Source organism: Bos indicus, chromosome 1, assembly GCF_029378745.1.
Source record: "Bos indicus isolate NIAB-ARS_2022 breed Sahiwal x Tharparkar chromosome 1, NIAB-ARS_B.indTharparkar_mat_pri_1.0, whole genome shotgun sequence".
In the NCBI taxonomy this organism is placed as follows: Eukaryota; Metazoa; Chordata; class Mammalia; order Artiodactyla; family Bovidae; genus Bos; species Bos indicus.
In genome coordinates this window covers 44,960,980-44,978,944 of record NC_091760.1, presented here as the reverse complement: position 1 = coordinate 44,978,944, position 17,965 = coordinate 44,960,980, and the positions used below count along the sequence as shown (strand labels likewise).

General features: G+C 39.5%; 2 protein-coding genes across 5 annotated transcripts in view; one reads left to right on the top strand and one right to left on the bottom strand.

The window, feature by feature from the left end:
• Window positions 1-17,965, bottom strand: part of CMSS1 (cms1 ribosomal small subunit homolog) — a 394,532-nt gene that overhangs the window by 254,302 nt on the left and 122,265 nt on the right. The gene's annotated exons all lie outside the window — the stretch shown is intronic.
• The window catches only part of FILIP1L (filamin A interacting protein 1 like), a 308,123-nt gene that overhangs the window by 175,875 nt on the left and 114,283 nt on the right, over window positions 1-17,965 (top strand). For all 3 annotated transcript variants that reach the window (XM_019969020.2, XM_070787063.1, XM_070787039.1), the window contains exons 2-3: window positions 14,784-15,036; window positions 15,768-15,941. In XM_019969020.2, coding sequence (XP_019824579.1) covers window positions 14,794-15,036; window positions 15,768-15,941 — 417 coding nt within the window. In that variant the 5' untranslated portion in view covers window positions 14,784-14,793. The remainder of the gene's footprint in view (window positions 1-14,783; window positions 15,037-15,767; window positions 15,942-17,965) is intronic.

Genomic DNA, 17,965 nt, shown 5'->3' with positions numbered 1-17,965 from the left:
ATTCAAAGAGAATAGAAAGGTTAAGTGACTGGCTCAAAATCACCATGCTTCTAAGAAAAAACAGAGAGCAGACTTGGAAGAAATATGAAAAGTGATGTAGTTTGAAAACTGTTAAAAAGAATCATATGATTTTCAAGAGCTCTGATCTAGTGCTGGGAGTGTGGCATTTTAAAATGCACTTAAAGTTAACTTGGACTATATGAAAATAATTTTCTTCTTCTGTTCTATTCCACAAAGATCTGGAAAACATTCCCAGCCCTGTGTCAACCTTAAATGAGAAAAGAATATTTAAAGAGCCACTGATTTGTAATGGAAAACTTGGATAAATTGACTATTTATACTTGGAGATTTTTATATTTCTTTTTGTCCTTTCTTCAGAACACACAGCTAAGAAAAGCCATGATGTAAGTCTGCTCTATTAGACCCCATTGGCAGGCTGTTTATTCTGTATCTACAGCATAGCAGCTTCTCTGACTGTAGCACTTTGTGGAAAAGCAACCAAAGAACATATTCGAGCTTTTAAAAAAGTACACTGTTGATATATCCAGCATGAGACTGGAGAGAAAGGGGTGTCAGAATGCCTGAGTTTTCAGTTTGGGCTCAAGGTTTATTAACCAAAGTTATTTAAGCTTTCTGAACCTCGAACTCCTCATCTTGAAAAACAGGGTGAATAATTATCTATTTACTGATATAAAGAGCAATGTACACATGAAAGGTATTACAAGCACTCATCTGATAAGCAAAACTGGAATAAGTCTTCATTAAATGCCTACTATCAAATTATTTGATCTATACTGAGATCCAATATCAGAGATCTATCTGAGATCCAAAATCAGAAGACTGAGGTCTTCCCTAAGTATATACTCTTACCATTTCATTACTTTAGTTGCGTTTATTATCTGGGAAATCATGCCCAACTCTATGCATTTCTTTAAGAAACACCTAACCTAATGAAGCGTAATTCTAAAGGGTGTAATCAAAATGTGTGGTGAGATGGTGTGTTGGATGAGGGAGACTAAACCACACAACATGAGGTGTGGTGAGTGTTACATCTGGAAAAAAGAACAGAGTACTTCCCACTGAAGGGCCACAATGTGGCAAGAGAAGTAGCCTCCCTTGACTTAGCTCTGGAGGCAGGAGAAGGATAAATGAATAAAGATCCTGGGAGCTGTATTTCAGCTCACAAGGAAGCACTTTCAGACACTTGTGTATGTTAGTTGCTTAGTCGTGTCCAACTCTTCACGACCCCACGGACTGCAGCCCACCAGGCTCCTCTGTCCATGGGACTCTCCAGCAAGAATACTGGAGTGAGTTGCCATTTCCTTCTCCAGGGGATCTTCCCGACCCAGGGATCAAACCTGGGTCTCCCGCATTGCAGGCAGATTCTTTACCATCTGAGCCACCAGCAAAGCCCTCAGACACTTACAGCTGTGTAACAATGGCGTAGATGGGCATAGGACAATATGTAACAATGGAGGAGATGGGCACAGAAAATACCTAGATACTGTGTTGACTTTGTCAACCAAGGTCCATCTAGTCAAGGCTATGGTTTTTCCAGTGGTCATGTATGGATGTGGGTGTTGGACTATAAAGAAAGCTGAGTACCAAAGAACTGATGCTTTTGAACTGTGGTGTTGGAGAAGACTCTTGAGAGTTCCTTGGACTGCAAGGAGACCCAACCAGTCCATCCTAAAGGAGACTGGTCCTGGGTGTTCATTGGAAGGACTGATGTTGAAGCTGAGACTGCAATACTTTGGCCACCTGATGAGAAGAGCTGACTCACTTAGAAAGACCATGATGCTGGGAGGGATTGGGGGCAGGAGGAGAAGGGGACGACAGAGGATGAGATGGCTGGATGGCATCACCGACTCGATGGACATGAGTTTGAGTGAACTCCGGGAGTTGATAATGGACAGGAAGGCCTGGTGTGGTGCGATTCATGGGGTCGCAGAGAGTTAGACACGACTGAGTGACTGAACTGACTGATACTATGAGAAATGAATGAGATGACTACACTGCCTTCTGAACCTCACATTTGATGTGAAAGTAACCCTGAATTTCTTTTAGGAATCAGAATTCTTAAGAATATGGACCTGAATCACAGATCCTCAAGTTCTATTCCCCTCTCCAAAGCCCTATTCACCTTTCCCTACAAGTAAAAACACCGTTAAGGGAATGTTTCAATGACTTTTACTCAAAATGGAAGAAAAAGATAAAGGGGGGCCATTGCTAAATTAGGTTATCTGGTTTTCAATGTATCTTTTTTTAGCCATCAGATAGCTCTGCTGTAGCTGGCTGAATTAGTGTCTTCAAATGTGGGTGACTAGGGAAATAAAAGGAAACAAACTTTTATTTTTTCATTTTAAGAGAAACCAAATAAAATACTCAACAGGATTTTTTTCCCAAATGTGGCCATGCAAGCACAACCTGGCTGATCTGCAACTGAGCACTATTAACATCTATTTATAGCCAGTATTTTCATAGATGAATCACATTTACCATGAGACAGTTAATATTAAGGGCTCAACCAACTCTGCTGAGAACCCCATAATCTTACTACTTCTCTTTCCATTCTCCTTTCAGGGAACTAAGTTATAGCTTTATGGATCCACACAGAGAGAGGGGGAAATCCAAGTGGAAATGTAAAGCTAGCCGACAGTCTGCTCCCTAAATGTTAAACACATTCAAACTTAAGGCACTGAATCACTTTCAAGGTTGTCCCTTGGCGAAGAGCGTCCTCCAGTCGGCACAGACTCCCTGTGCGTTATGCAGCCATCTTGCTATCAAAAGAGTTCACCCCCAAACTTCCTACAAATGAGTTTAAATGGCACTGCATTATGTCACAGACATAAAAACAGGACTAAGGACTGTTCAAGGTGCCGTCAAATAAAAAGGAGTGTGGCAGACGTTGAACTCATTTTATGCATGTGAACCTGTAATCAGGGAGGTGAGGCTGAGACAGAACAAAGGGTCGGGGTATACATGATAAAGGTTCCAAAAATTCGACGACTTTTAACTGCAATTTTCTAATAAGTCTTGGGGACTGAGTGTCCCTTCTCCACCCACATGTGTGCAAACACACACACTAAACTTTGTGTAGGTACCAGCACTACCCTGATTGTTGTTGTTCAGTTACTAAGTTGTGTTTGACTCTTTGCAATGCCATGGACTGTAGCATACCAGGCTTCCCTATCCTTCATTATCTCCCGGAGTTAGATTAAATTCATGTCCATTGAGTTGGTGAGGTGATGCTATCTAAGCATCTCATCCTCTGCTGCCCCCTTCTCCTTTTGCCTTCAACCTTTCCCAGCATCAGGGTCTTTTCCAATGAGGTGACTCTTCCCATCAGGTGGCCCAAGTACTGGAGCTTCAGCTTCAGCATCAGTCCTTGCAATGAATATTCAGGGTTAATTTCCTTTAGGATTGACTGGTTTGATTTCCTTGCAGTCCAAGGGACTCTCAAGAGTCTTCTCCAGCACCCCAATTTGAAAGCAAGAGTTCTTTGGTGCTCAGCGGAATTCTTCTTTATGGTCCAACTCTCATATTGTACATGGGTACTGGAAAAACCAGAGCTTTAAGTACACAGAACTTTGTTGGCAAAATGATGTCTCTGCTTTTTAATATGCTGCCTAGGTTTGTCATAGCTTTCTTTCCAAGAAGCAGTGTGTTCTGTTGGCAAAACTCTGCTAGCCTTTACCTTATTTCATTTTGTATTACAAGGCCAAACATGCCTGTTATTCCAGGTGTCTCTTGACTTCCTACTTTTGCATTTTAATCCCCTTTGATGAAAAGGACATCTTTTTTTAGTGTTGGTTCTAGAAGGTCTTGTAGGTGTTCATAGAACTGGTCAACTTCAGATTCTTTGGCATCAGTGGTTGGGGCACAGACATGGATTACTGTGATGTTGAATTGGCTTTCCTTGGAAATGAATCAACATCATTCTGTCATTTTTGAGATCGCACCCAAGTACTGCATTTCTAACTCTTTGTTCACTATGAGCACTACTCCATTTCTTTTAAGGGATTCTTGCCCACAGTAGTAGATACAATGGTCATCTGAATTAAATTTGCCCATTCCTGTCCATTTCAGTTCACTGATTCCTTAAGATGTCCATGTTCACTCTTGCTATCTCCTGTCTGATCACGTCCAGTTTACCTTGATTCATGGACCTAACATTACAGGTTCCTATGCAATATTGTTCTTTACAGCATCGGACTTTACTTTCACCACAACTGAGTGTTGTTTCCACTTTGGCCCAACTGCTTCATTCTTTCAGGAACTATTACTAATTGCCCTCCGCTCTTCCCCAGTAGGACACTGGACACTTTCTGATCTGGGGGGCTCATTTTTCAAGGGTCATATCTTTTTGCCTTTTCATACTGTTCATGGGGATTCTCCAGGAAAGAATACTGCAGTGGGCTGCCATTTCCTCCTCCAGCAGACCACATTTTGTCAGAACTCTTCACTATAACCCATCTGTCTTAGGTGGCCATGCACAGCACTATGTCCTTTTGCCACTACAAGGCGGTGATTCATGAAGGGGATTACCCTCATACTGATATTAATTTTTGTCTTTGAGAGTCTCCACTCTTAGTTTAGCTTTACCATGCCCTTTCCTACAGTCTTTACTAAGGGTAAAACTCTTTAAGATTAAATGATGACATACACAAAGCATTTAAGATAGCACCCGGCATGTGTTAAGAGGTCTACACACATTAGCTGCTTCTGTCAGATTCTCAGTACCATTTTTCTGAATTTCTAGCCCGTGGTTCACAGATGACTCATCTTTACTATGAGGCAGTCCCTATTGATACTTAAGAGCCAATCAGCTCTATTGAGGACTACACGATTCAGTCATTCAAATGAATTCCTGCTGAGGTCCAACTCTGTTGAACACTACAGAGACAGACATGAACAACAGGGACCCTAAGCTCACAGAGTATGAACGATAAACTCATTACCAGGTAGCATTATCTCCATTTTACATCTGAAGGCTCACAGAGGTATAGTAAGTTGTTCAAGGCCACAGAGCTAACATGCTGGAGTAGTGATTCAAATCCAGATCCATTTGATCCCATAATCTCAGAGTCTTTCTTGCCATGCTCCTTCTGCCCACACCCAAGATGCCAGCAAAGTGTCTGAGAAAAGCCACTTTGTGGCTTAGTTTCTGCACATAAATGATGCATGAAAACAAAACATTTTTACTGAATAGACCAAGTGCTGAAAGGGCCAGAAGTTGTGAATTCATTAATATTCATATTTTTGTGTAATTCTGGGTAGCCAGAATTAACTGTACCCATATCAACAAAACAGACATTAGTCCAGACACAAAAACAAGCTTGCACAAATTAGCAAATATGATAACTGATAAGTGGGTACTTCATAAATGTTTATTGAATAACAATATTGAAGCAGGATATTTTCCTTTACTAAGTATACCTTCTTATGAGACCCTAAGTAGATACAGCATAGTGATTTGCTGAATTCTAAAGCCAGACGCCCATGCTGGGACATGGCTCTGCTACTTTCTAGCAGTATGACCTTCAGCAAGTTACTTAGAAGCTATGCTTCAGTTTCCTCTATTGCAAAACAGAGAAAAAGTTTTTGAGAAGACTAAAGCATTAACCAAAAGAAAGCATTTAGTATTTATTTGCTAAGTACTGAATTAATGTAAGCTATCATTGTTATTTTCTTCTTTAAACTGGAGTAGTTTTGATTGGTTACCCTGATACCATAGTAAATTGTCAAGACCACAACCAATTTCTTTCACGGAGGCATTCTGAAGTTCTTTTATACAGCCAAACAACCTGTTTCCACCATTCAAATATGGAAATAAACAGGTATGCAGAGACTAAATTACATCTAAGTAGCATCCAATTATGTAGAATAAGCAGTTTTTGTTATACAAAGAAAGAATGATTAATAAAATTCAACATTTATAGTAAGGAGTTGGCTAGGGGCTTGTACGCTGGGGGGAGGTGGTAGTTAGAATGGGCCTCAATTGACATTTGGCTATTTCCTGTAACTAAATTAAGTAAATAATTGCAAAAAATTCTATTTGTCCTTCTGCATGAACACATCCTTACCAAAATATATCACGATTTCAACCAGCTTACGCCAAAGAAAAACTGACCGAGGTCACTGCATAGGAAAACAAAGCAGAATCTGCTTCTCGGGGCCAACTGCACTGTATTTGTATCCATAGATACAAGACAACAGACAAGCACAAAATTCTAAAGCGGGAAGTCCCAGGACCTCAGAGATCATCTAGTCTCAGGCACAAATTCTGTAGTAAGGGGGACCCATTAGGGAGTGAGGACCAGGGTAGAGGTCAAGGGAAAGAAACCTTATTTCATCCTGAATGACCTCATGGGGTCAACCCAGCCTAATAGCCTTATTTTACGAGCTGCGACCCAGAGCCTAGCTAATTAAAAGCAGAACTGAGATCAGAAGTCCTGTTTCCTGATTCCCAGTCTATCACTCTCTCACATTTCTGAAGGCTGCCATTCAATGGCTCTGAGAGTCACAGATAATCAACACACTAGGCTGTTAAACTTGACAACTAGGCAGGCAAATGTCTTTGCAAAACCATCAGGCATTATGTCACTAGTGACAGTTATGAAAAGAGTAAGGCATCATGATTTGTTATAAACAAAAGCAATTTTCCATTCCATTTTTTTCCCTTTGTAACCTAAAAATCCCAAACCACCACTGCTATTACAAAACTTTTCTTTTCCTCAGTATGCACCCCTGGGCCAAGCACAGATGCATAAAAAATTTGCCAAGAGAAACAATGAAGTCACTGATAATACAAAGCATGAGAGTATCATGAAATTCATGTCTTTGTTTTCTTCCTCTCGATACTTAATTACTTCTCATTACTGATCAGTTTGTGGTTGTTGGCAGAAGGGTAAGGAAACTCCACCACTGTAAACATGCGGAGACACACACTCCTCAGTCAACCCGAAGTCTGCACACGAAGGATCTGTTCACAAACCCAATTGAACACCAGCAAGAATGCTGAAGCTATTTTCCCTAGTCCCCAAAGAAGATAGATGGTTTCAGAAAAACTCTAAACAATTTAAAAAGGATAAACATAACATAAAAATGTTACAGCTCATTCCTTTTTTAAAAAAATCACTTATAAATATCATCATTGGCAAATGATATGTGCACTCCTGGAGGATTTCACTCAACTCACTTTAACAATGAAGTGAGGAGGAATATAGCCAATATTTTATAATAACTATAAATCGAATACAACCTTTAAAAATGATGAACCACTATATTTTACACCTGTAACATATAATACTGTACATTAACTATAATTCAATTTAAAAAAAAAAGAATGAAAGGTGAGGGAAGACAGTGCATATATGGAGATCCACTCAGTTTTCTGTAGCAGTTTGTGCTCCATGCTAAGTTGCTTCAGTCGCATCCGACTGCGTGACTCTATGGGCTGTAGCCCACCAGGCTTCTTTATCCATGGGGATTCTCCAGGCAAGAATACTGGAGTGGGTTGCCATGCCCTCCTGCAGGGGATCTTCCTGGCCCAGGGATGGAACCTGCGTCTGTTACGTCTAACCTGCGTTGGCAGATAGGTTTTTTTTTTTACCACTAGTGCCACCTGGGAAGCCCTGTAGTAGTTCGAGTTGCCTTAAACTCAAAGAGCACTACTTATGAGCAAAGCTTAGCAAGCTACCCTGTAGCTACTTCTGTAATGTAAGTACAGAAACTTACATTATCTTGGAATTCTGGAAGGCATACCTTGGATAAGATTAATGGTGACAGAGGAATCCTTATTGAATAGTAACAGAATACAAGTTGATTCTTATCAGTAGCCTATTGTTCCACATTTGACTACCTAGGTAAGATGAAAGCACAGGAATGCATCATAGAAGTCACAAAAATAACCCTACGCTTCCAGGAAACTAAAAGAAGTAAAGAACCAAACACATTTTACCTCTCTTTTAAACTAGGCTTCTATTTGATTTTCACAGAAATATGAATCTGTAAGTGTGGCAGATGAGTTTTTCAAAGATGGCTGCAGTTAATTCTTCCCAGTCATCTGCAATGTGACTCTGCAGCTCCTTCCATCAAGAAGTGGGATCTATTTCCCCACTTCCTGAATTTGGGGTGGCCTTGTAATGCTCTTTTACCAAAAAAACTGAAGACTTGGAGTAGGGGAGAATAAGCGATGCAGGGGAAAGTCAATGACAACTATCGTCACAGATCACTGTTCATCACATTCTTGGGATGCTGCCCTGAGTCTGCTCTATGGGGAAGCCTGGTCCAGACCACCAGAGGCTGAAAGCCCACGTGGAGCAGAGATGAGATGATCCAGCTGAGATCAAGTTTGTCTAGCTGAGAGTCAGATATGGAGTGAGCCCATCTTAGCCCATTCACACCCAGTTGAGCTGCAAGATGACTGAAAATGCAGAGTGACCTACAGAGTTTTGAGCCACTGTTATTTAGTAATGTAACCTAAATTGTGGATAGGCGACAAAGTAGAAGGAACAAATCAGTCATTTTCTTAAATAGCCATTAGGTATGAAACACCAGGTCAGAAATCCCATGGGACACATGAATGTATTAGATAGAATATCTGAATGTATTAGATATTAATATTAGATAGAAGAAACTGAAGGCCTTGTCCTTCATGTGAGAACATTTATATAAACAAAGTGGTACATAATATTTAAGTGTTTTAAACGTATCTACTCTATATTAACAACCCTCCATTATTCCTATAGGCCAGAGTAATGATCTCCCTGAAGTGATCAAGGTAATCCAAAGGGGTAGGAGAAAAAAACTGGATTTCTTATTTTTTATTAATATTTTTCAGTTTTATTTTTGAATATGTTTTCATAAGTGAAGTAGCTCAGTTGTGTCCGACTCTTAGCAACCCCATGGACTGCATGCCTACCAGGCTCCTCCATCCATGGGATTTTCCAGGCAAGAGTACTGGAGTGGGTTGCCATTGCCTTCTCCCATAAGGTACATAGCATACATTAATATGCTAGTATATGAACATTATTTATTAGTACATAAATATACATATAATGGGGCTTTCTACAGTCAAAAATACTATATATCCTAACCTTCCATCCCTATATAAAAATATACTCCCTTTATACCTTTGCATTTCTCAAATAAATAAGTCCTTTCCTGGATATGTAGTGCAGTGAAAGTGAAAGTCACTCAGTCATGTCCAACTCTTTGCAACCCCATGGACTATACACTCCATGGAATTCTTCAGGCCAGAATACTGGAGTGGGTAGCCATTCCCTTTTCCAGAGGATCTTCCCAGTCCAGGGATCGAACCCAGGTCTCCTGCACTGCAGGCTGATTCTTTACCAGCTGAGCCACCAGAGAAGGCCAAGTAGTGGACAATCAGTGACAATTTTACTGCCACAGATCACTATTCATCTCTACTGTAATTATTGATAAGTAATCTCTTCAGCAAGGCTACAAGCATTTTTCACACACGGTGTCTGTATCCATCTTAGACAGGGTGTTTATAACCACCTGTCTTTGGCAGTACAGTATAATAGCATAAGACATGATTCTTTAAGAGCACAGGTAGTAGAGCCAGGTTGTCTGGATTCAAATCCCAGTTCTTCCACTTATTGGCTGTGCAGCCTTCATTGGTGCTTCCATTTCTTTGCTGTAAATAGAGATAATAATATCCCTACACTTCATAGGGTTGTTGTGGAGAATTGAATGAGTTAATACATGTAAAAGGCTTAGAAGAATGCCTGGCATGTAGTAACTTCTCATTAAGTATTAGCTACCATCAACATTGCCACCACCATCACCACCATCACTGTTGATCTCTAGCAGCTAATAAAGGAAATAAATTGTGATGGAGGAAAGTCAGAGTGAACATGAATTATAGAGGAAAGATACTACATGACTTGTTAAAACTTTGAAAGTGAATGCTTTAAATTTCTCCAGATGGACACTGTAACTTTAAGGCAGGGTGCCCCACTAGTATCACTTTTTTTTTTTAAATTTTACTTTATTTTTAAACTTTACATAATTGTATTAGTTTTGCCAAATATCAAAATGAATCCGCCACAGGTATACATGTGTTCCCCATCCTGAACCCTTATCCCTCCTCCCTCCCCATACCATCTCTCTGGGTCGTCCCAGTGCACTAGCCCCAAGCATCCAGTATCGTGTATCCACTTGATAGTTGGTTTGTTACTGACGAAATACATGATAAACAGGTAAGCCACTAACACCTTCCAGTTCTGCTGTTACAGCCTGATTGTTATGCTGAGGCTACTGAACGATTCTCAGTTGAAAATTAACTCTGGGATTCTTTCCTTAAGCACTGTCTTTTAACTGTGATCTCTACTCTGGTGAAAACCATTAGTCACAGGTTCACTGTATATCCATATGCAGCGTTTAGATTTCTGTGGATTTCCTATAGGGCACAGACCCACGAATTCATGTCTTTTAAATACGCTATTGATAATCTATGCTAAAAGAAAGGCACGGTGGCAAGAACCATTATATATCCTAGGAGAAAGGGGGTCATACAGATCATCTCCTCACCCACCTTACCTCACAAATCAGGACACTGCACTCAGGGAGGGTCACGTCTTAACTAAGTCCCACAGCTGATTTGTGACAGAATTCTTTTCACCTGACTTCTGTCTAGTTCAGTGCACTTCATGACCCCAGATTTACAAACTATTTCCATAAACTTTATACTTGAAAGTGTACCACCTGTATTAAGAAAAGTAAGACAGTCACACCATAAATAACCAATTTAGTGCAGGACACACAGTGGGCCTTCAATAAATGCTTGTTGAAGGACGGGTGGAGAGATGAATGGACGCTTAGCTGGTTGGTTATGAAGTCCTCAAGGTTCCTAAACTGTTCTGCACTCTGATTTCTCAAGTGGTGCCAGCAAGGTGGAACTGGAAAGAGTCACTTCTTCAACAGAGTACCCAGGAAAGACACAAAACCTTTCTTTCAGTCTTCTTTTCTTTCTCCCTGAATTCATGGTTCACAATTCATTAGATGAAATAGATAATCAAATAAATTTGCTTTAGTTCTTAAATTTTTTTTCTAACTATAAAGGTAGTACAGAATCACTATAAAATTGGAGGGAATAAAAATAAATAATGTTAATAATAAAAGCTAATGTTTATTGGTGTTAATATTGTATTAGGCATGCTATAAACATATGACATGTATTGACTAATTTAATTCTCACAGCAACTTTAGGTTATGAATATACTACTATTATCATCCTCATTTTACAGATGAGAAAGGCAGAGAGGTATCGAGTAACTTGCCAAAGTTTTATAGCCAATAAGTAATGGAGGAGAGATATGAACTCAGGCAGAGTGGTTCCAGGGTTCACGGTCTTAACCATTCTATTATACTGCCACTGCTCAAATTTTGGTTTCCAATGCAAATTATAAAGAAAAGAACTGATTTATTATTAGAGAAATGCAGATCAGAACTACAGTGAGGTATCATCTCACACCGGTCAAAATGGCCATCATAAAAAAAAATCTATAAACAATAAATACTGACGAGGCTGTGGAGAAAGGGAACCCTCTTGCACTGTTGGTGGGAATGTAAATGATATAGCCACTAAGAGGAACAGTATGGACATTCCTTAAGAAACTAGGAATAAAACTTCCATATGACCCAATAATCCCACTACTGGGCATATACCCTGAGGAAACCATAAATGAAAAAGACACATGTACCCCAGTGTTCATTGCAGCATTGTTTACAACAGATAGGACATGGAAGCAACCTAGATGTCCATTGACAGATGAATGGATGAAGAGGTTGTGGTACATATATACAATAGAGTATCACTCAGCTAAAAAAGGAACGCATTTGAGTCAGTTCTAATGAGGTAGATGAACCTAGAGCCTATTATACAGAGTGAAGTTATGTCAGAAAGAGAAAAACAAGTATCATGTATTAATGCATATACATGGAATCTGGAAGGGTACTGATGAGCCTGTTTGCAGGGCAGCAATGGAGATGCAAAAATAGAGAAAAGACTTGTGGACACAGAGGGGAAGCAGAGAGTGGGAGGAATTGAAAGCGCAGCACTGAAGCATATACTTTACCATGTGTGAAATGGCTAGCCAGTGGGAATTTGCTGTGTGATGCAGGGAGTTTGAATCCAGTTCTCTGTGACAACCTACAGGGGTGGGATGGGGTGGGAGGAAAGTTCAAGAGAGAGGGGACATATGTACACCTATGGCTGATTCATGTTGATGTATGGCAGAAACCAACACAATATTGTAAATCTTCCAATTAAAAAATAAAGAACTGATTTAAAAACTGATTAACTTGACTAAGTTAAATTGAAAACTTCTTTACCACAAAAGACATAAAGTGAAAATGTTTAAGCTACTATCAGAAGAAATAATAGCAAAACATATAATCAACCAAACAGTAACTTATAGAATATATAATGAATTCCTAAGAAAAAGGCAACTAATATTTACAAAAGGAAAATGGGCAAAGACTATGAATAAGCAATTTATGAAGAAACTCAAATGGCATCTAAACACATAAAAGGATGCTGCTCTTATGAATTCAGGATGCAAATCAGATATCATTTCATTTATCATATTGGTATAAATTCTATAATAGCACGTGTTGATGAAGATATAGAGCAAGGAGAACACTTCTACTCTGCTATCAATTGGTACTCCACTCAGGACAGCAGTAATCCCTAGTAATGTTGAGAACACAATATAGCAGAGTCCAAAAATCCCACTCTTACGCCATAAAGAATACCCGAAGAAATGCATATACACAGGAAGAAAATGTCAAAGTATGTTCACAGCTGCATTTTTTTCTAACACTAAAAACATGTAAATTATTTAAATATCCATCAACAGTAAAATGGATAAGTAAATGGTGGATTATTCATACAGTGTAATATCATATAGCAGTCAAATATGTAAAATAAGTAAAATGGAATAAGAATCTCAAAAACAGTACAAAAAACCTTTCAGAATGCTACATGCAATATGCTATGTTTACATTAGGTTTGAAAATCTGCAAAGTAAAACTATAAATGGCTCAGCAATATTAAAAATATAAAGTATAAAACATGCATGGGAAGAATAAACACCAAATTCAGTATGGTTACTTATGGGGTAGGATGTGTAGAAAGTGGGTTAAGGAAGACGTACATAGGGGCTTCTGCTCTATCTATAATATTTTACTTAAAAAACTATTTTCTAATGTATTGGATTATTTGGGTTAATCTGTAAGATATTACCCAAATATATAATAAATGGAGATTTTACAAATCTGCGTGGTAGCATGTAGTGACTCATTATATTTTCATACATCTCTGTATGCTTGAACTTTTCCAGATTTTTTTTCTTTTTTTGGCCGTGCCTAGTTTGCCAGCCAGGGATAGAGCTGTTCCCCTTGCAGTGGAAGCCAGAGCCCCAGTCACTGGACCACCAGGGAATTCCCTCCAGAATTTTTTTTTTAATGTAATTTTGGCTGTAGTGGGTCTCTGATGCAGGCTCTTCATTGCTGTCCGTGGGATTTCTCTAGCTGTGGTGAGCGGGGGCTACTCTCTTGTTGCGGTACTGTGGGCTTCCTGTTGCAGTAGCTTATCTTATTGTGAGAGCCCGAGCTCTAGGTGAGCGGGATTTAGTAGTTGCAGTGCACGGGTTCAGTAGTTGTGGCACGGGTTAAGCTGCCCTGCAACATGTGGAATCTTAGTTCCTAGACCAGGGATGGAACCCATGTCCCCTGCATTGGCAGGCAGATTCTTAGCCACTGGACCACCAAGAAAGTTCCACCCCTTCTGATTTTTAAAGAAATATTATCACAAATGAAAAGCAAGGCACCAATGATGATGATAGTTTCTTGACTTGTAGGAATGAGTAAAATTAACAATCTTTTTGAACATCACTGAAGTAGACTGTAAGTTCAGTTGATATTTTCTTTTTTCATTAGAAACCTCAAAGGTGGAACAGATTATTGTGCTATTGTAAATTAATTTCAAACCTATATAATAAGATGTACAGCTATGTACCTTCAAATATTACTTTATTTTATAGTTTTCATAAAATTCAACTACCATAGGCATTGGGGCTCTTATTTTGGAGATAAGGGCTCTAAATATAAACCCTTGACTTATCCAAGGACAGTTCTGGAATTTTAGCAGAATGTCAGGGATGCAGCCAGGAACCAAGCCTTCATTCCTTTAATATTAGACTTTATCATCATAACAAAATAACCCAAAGTATTTTATAGCAGTAATTCTGATAATTCTATCTTAAAGCACCAAAGGTTAAGAAATTTAAAAACATTTTTTTAAGTTCCACAGGGTTTCCTTGTGGAACCACAATGTGAATCTGCAGAAAGTTAGAACAATTAGCAAATTTACCATTTTATAATTATGTTAAGTACGTCTTAAGTAAGCACTTAAGCCGAGGTTGGAGGTATGACCCAGGTCCCTCAGGTGGAATGCTCGGCGGATGAAATTCAAACACAGTCTGTTTACCCATGGACATAAGTGGCCTTAATCAAAGCAGAACACATTTTTTAAAATGTTGATTTTAAAAACAGAAGTGTAAATAAGACTGTGATTTATGAATCTGCTAATACCCTTCTCTGCTGTAGACTTCACAAAGACTGAGTCTTTGGCTGTGGTAAATATATATGCTGTATAACATGAGTGCAGACTTGTCAAAGCAGTAATAGGTTCTCTTACTAAAATTCCACTTCCACTAAGCATTACAAATTGTCTTTCTTCTTTCCAGCCCTTAAAGAATGCGTTCCAAAAGCAGTGACAAGGAGGGCTCAGCCCCAGAGCAATTTCCAAGACCTGGAAAAGACCACAGTTTCCAAGGGCCTGAAGACAAGAAGCAGAGACAGCAAGACAAAGACCCCACCAGGGAGTCAGATGCAATCCTTCCATATCCTAAGTCACACAGTGGTAACGGCCACCAAGGAGAAGACCTCTCCAGAGATGACCTCTTATTTCTTCTCAGCATTCTGGAGGGGGAACTGCAGGTCAGCTGGCTTAAAAGCATCGCCCTCACGCTTCCCGGGGAAGGCTGCTTATGAATTTGCTGTGTAGGCTGCCACAGACATAGCTATCTGGGCTTCATACTTGTATGCACATGAAAGCAACGTGTAAGGACACATACACAGAATCCTCGTCTGGCAACACGAAGAGTAATTAATCACATCTAAAAGGGCTGTCATGATGACATGAGATTGGCATGTACATGTGAAAGGTCACATCCTCCACTCAGGCTGCTCCAGCGCACAGGCTCGGAAGGGTAACAATAACAGCTGATGACTTCTGGGTCAGTTTTAAATGACAGTAGGTGCTTTTATACCTCACGTGAACTGGCTCCAAGATTTGCCCCAGCATTATTAACCTACACAAAATAAACAGCTGCTATACATACAGGACAATCTTATTTCATATCCCTGAATATGAAAATATCAGTCCATTGAGGAATATCATGTTATCTACTTGTCAAACACAATGAAAAATGTAGAATTCTCTCCATGCTGTCTAGTTATCACAATAAAAAGCATTATTCATGTGTAACTAGATTGTAAGAATGATAAAGGGACATAGTTTTGCTACCTTTTGTGAAAGGTGCTATAACAGAATATGATGTTTATATTTGAAAGAGAAGAAACAAGAAAAAACACTCAACACAAGAAATCACTTGCAGAGACTGCTCGTAGATAAAATGGGCTTTCTGAAATGCCTTTTGTTCCTACAGGCTCGAGATGAAGTCATAGGCGTTTTAAAGGCTGAAAAAATGGACTTGGCTTTGCTGGAAGCTCAGTATGGGTTTGTCACTCCAAAAAAGGTGCTAGAAGCTCTCCAGCGAGATGCTTTTCAAGCAAAATCTGCCCCTTGGCAGGAGGACATCTATGAGAAACCAATGAATGAGGTATGTATTGTAATGAGGAGTGTGCACCTAGGGAGATGAAGTAAGCTCACCAGCTAGTAAAGCACTGGGCCTGGCAGGTGAGCAGGACATGTAACTCCTTTTTCGGTTATTTATAGTTGTATGTTTAAAACCTACCCAAGGAAGATAAACACTACATGCTCTACAGGAAAGAAAAGGAGAATAAATCATGGACAGGAAGCAGGATGTTCCCACTGGGTTTGTTTCTTGACATCAGACTAAAACCTAATAAATGCAAGAGAATTCCTCCTACTTTCTCTCTCCCCCTCTCTCCTTCTTGTACAAACACGGACACACACACACACACACACACACACAAAGAAACACAGACACTTGGACCCAGACAGACAGACAGACACACACACACATACACACACGGGTCTGTACTTCTTTTAGAGATCTGAAGGCAATAATAAAAAACAGATAAAGTTCAACCATGGAGGTTAATTTATTTGAAAACACTGGAGTATTATGTCATAGAAATTCTGAGCATGAATGGAAATGATCTGAAGAACTGTCCAAGAAACAGAGTTTTAGGAAGTATACATTTTAGATGAGTACATATCCTCTTTTTCTTTCAATAGTTTAATGACAGTGAAGACCTTGCCCCCCCAACCAAGTGTGCCCAGCAAGGACAATGGCGAAGACAGTTTCAACACGGCCACCACTGCACAAAGATACAGCACTGCTTGCTCTTTTACTTGCTGACATTTCTGAAACTCCTTTGCATCCTTAGTTTATTCTTCCATTTTCCTCTGAGACCTTGACGGAAAATTTCATAATTTTTCATTTTTATAAAAAAGAAACAACTAGGAGCATAAGCTAAGGCTGAAGAGAGTGAAAGCAAGTTTTGGACAAATTTCCCCCATGGTCTGGCAACCTACCTCAGAAATGACCTCTAATGTCCCTGCTATTCTTGTCTTGGGTGTCTCATGAGAGAAGCCTACCATCTTGCCAAATTGTTAAGGAGTTTGGTCATATGGATCTGCTTCTCTGAGGGGTGAAGATGAGACCACCCAAAGTCTGTTGATTGAGCTTTAATCCAAAATTTAAACAAGAGGAGCCGAACCCTCATTCAAGTCAATAGTGTTAAAACTGTATCCAAGCTCCCAACACAGTGACTGCGAAACAGCATTTAGCACAAATTTAACAAATGCAAATTAATGATCACTGAACATATCCTCACAGAACTCCACAAACGGCATAGCCCCTCAACACTGCAGTGTAAAATGAAACAGAATAATTTCAAACTTATCTTGAAATCAGCAGGAAAAAGTTTTAGTTACAAAATCTACTGCACACTGCAAAATTGGAAATACCCTCTCTGCAAATGCTTGCAATCCTAACTTTGCAAAATGTCCCTGAAAGTTAATCATAGTTTGGCCCTGCTTTATAAATCCAACCTTTCTTGATTACTCTTCCAAGAAATACCCTCCCCCTGACATACACCACACACACACATATCTTATATTCCCACGTCTATGATTTGTCTGTTTTCTTCTCTTGCCTACTACATCCCTCCTATAGATTTCTCTCCTCAGCTTCAAGACTCTCTCAGTTCCTTGAAGACCATATACACCCAGTTGCTTGCCCTCTTCCTCTATCTAGGAAGTGATGGATGAGGGGAGATATGTAGACAATAAACAATAAAGGAAAAATATGACAATGAGTCCCTAGATAGGGTTGAAGAAAAGAAAGGAGGAGGAGTGTTCCCACTGCAACCATACCAGGGAGCACCGTAATTACATCAGGATAAAGATGTGCATACAAAAAATTTATTATTTTGTTTTCTTCCATCCTTCTCCTCCCCCACCTCATAATGTTCTTTTAAAAAAATGTAAAAAATCTCAACTATGTCTAGGGTAAACTAGAGGGGATTTATCTATTCATAATGCAAAATACCTTAGAAAAACAAACTGTTCTCAGCTACATCACATGTTAGGAACACTGACTTAAGGTGGAGGCCTGCAAGATAGGCCCGCCAAGGGTATGGATGGGGAAATAGG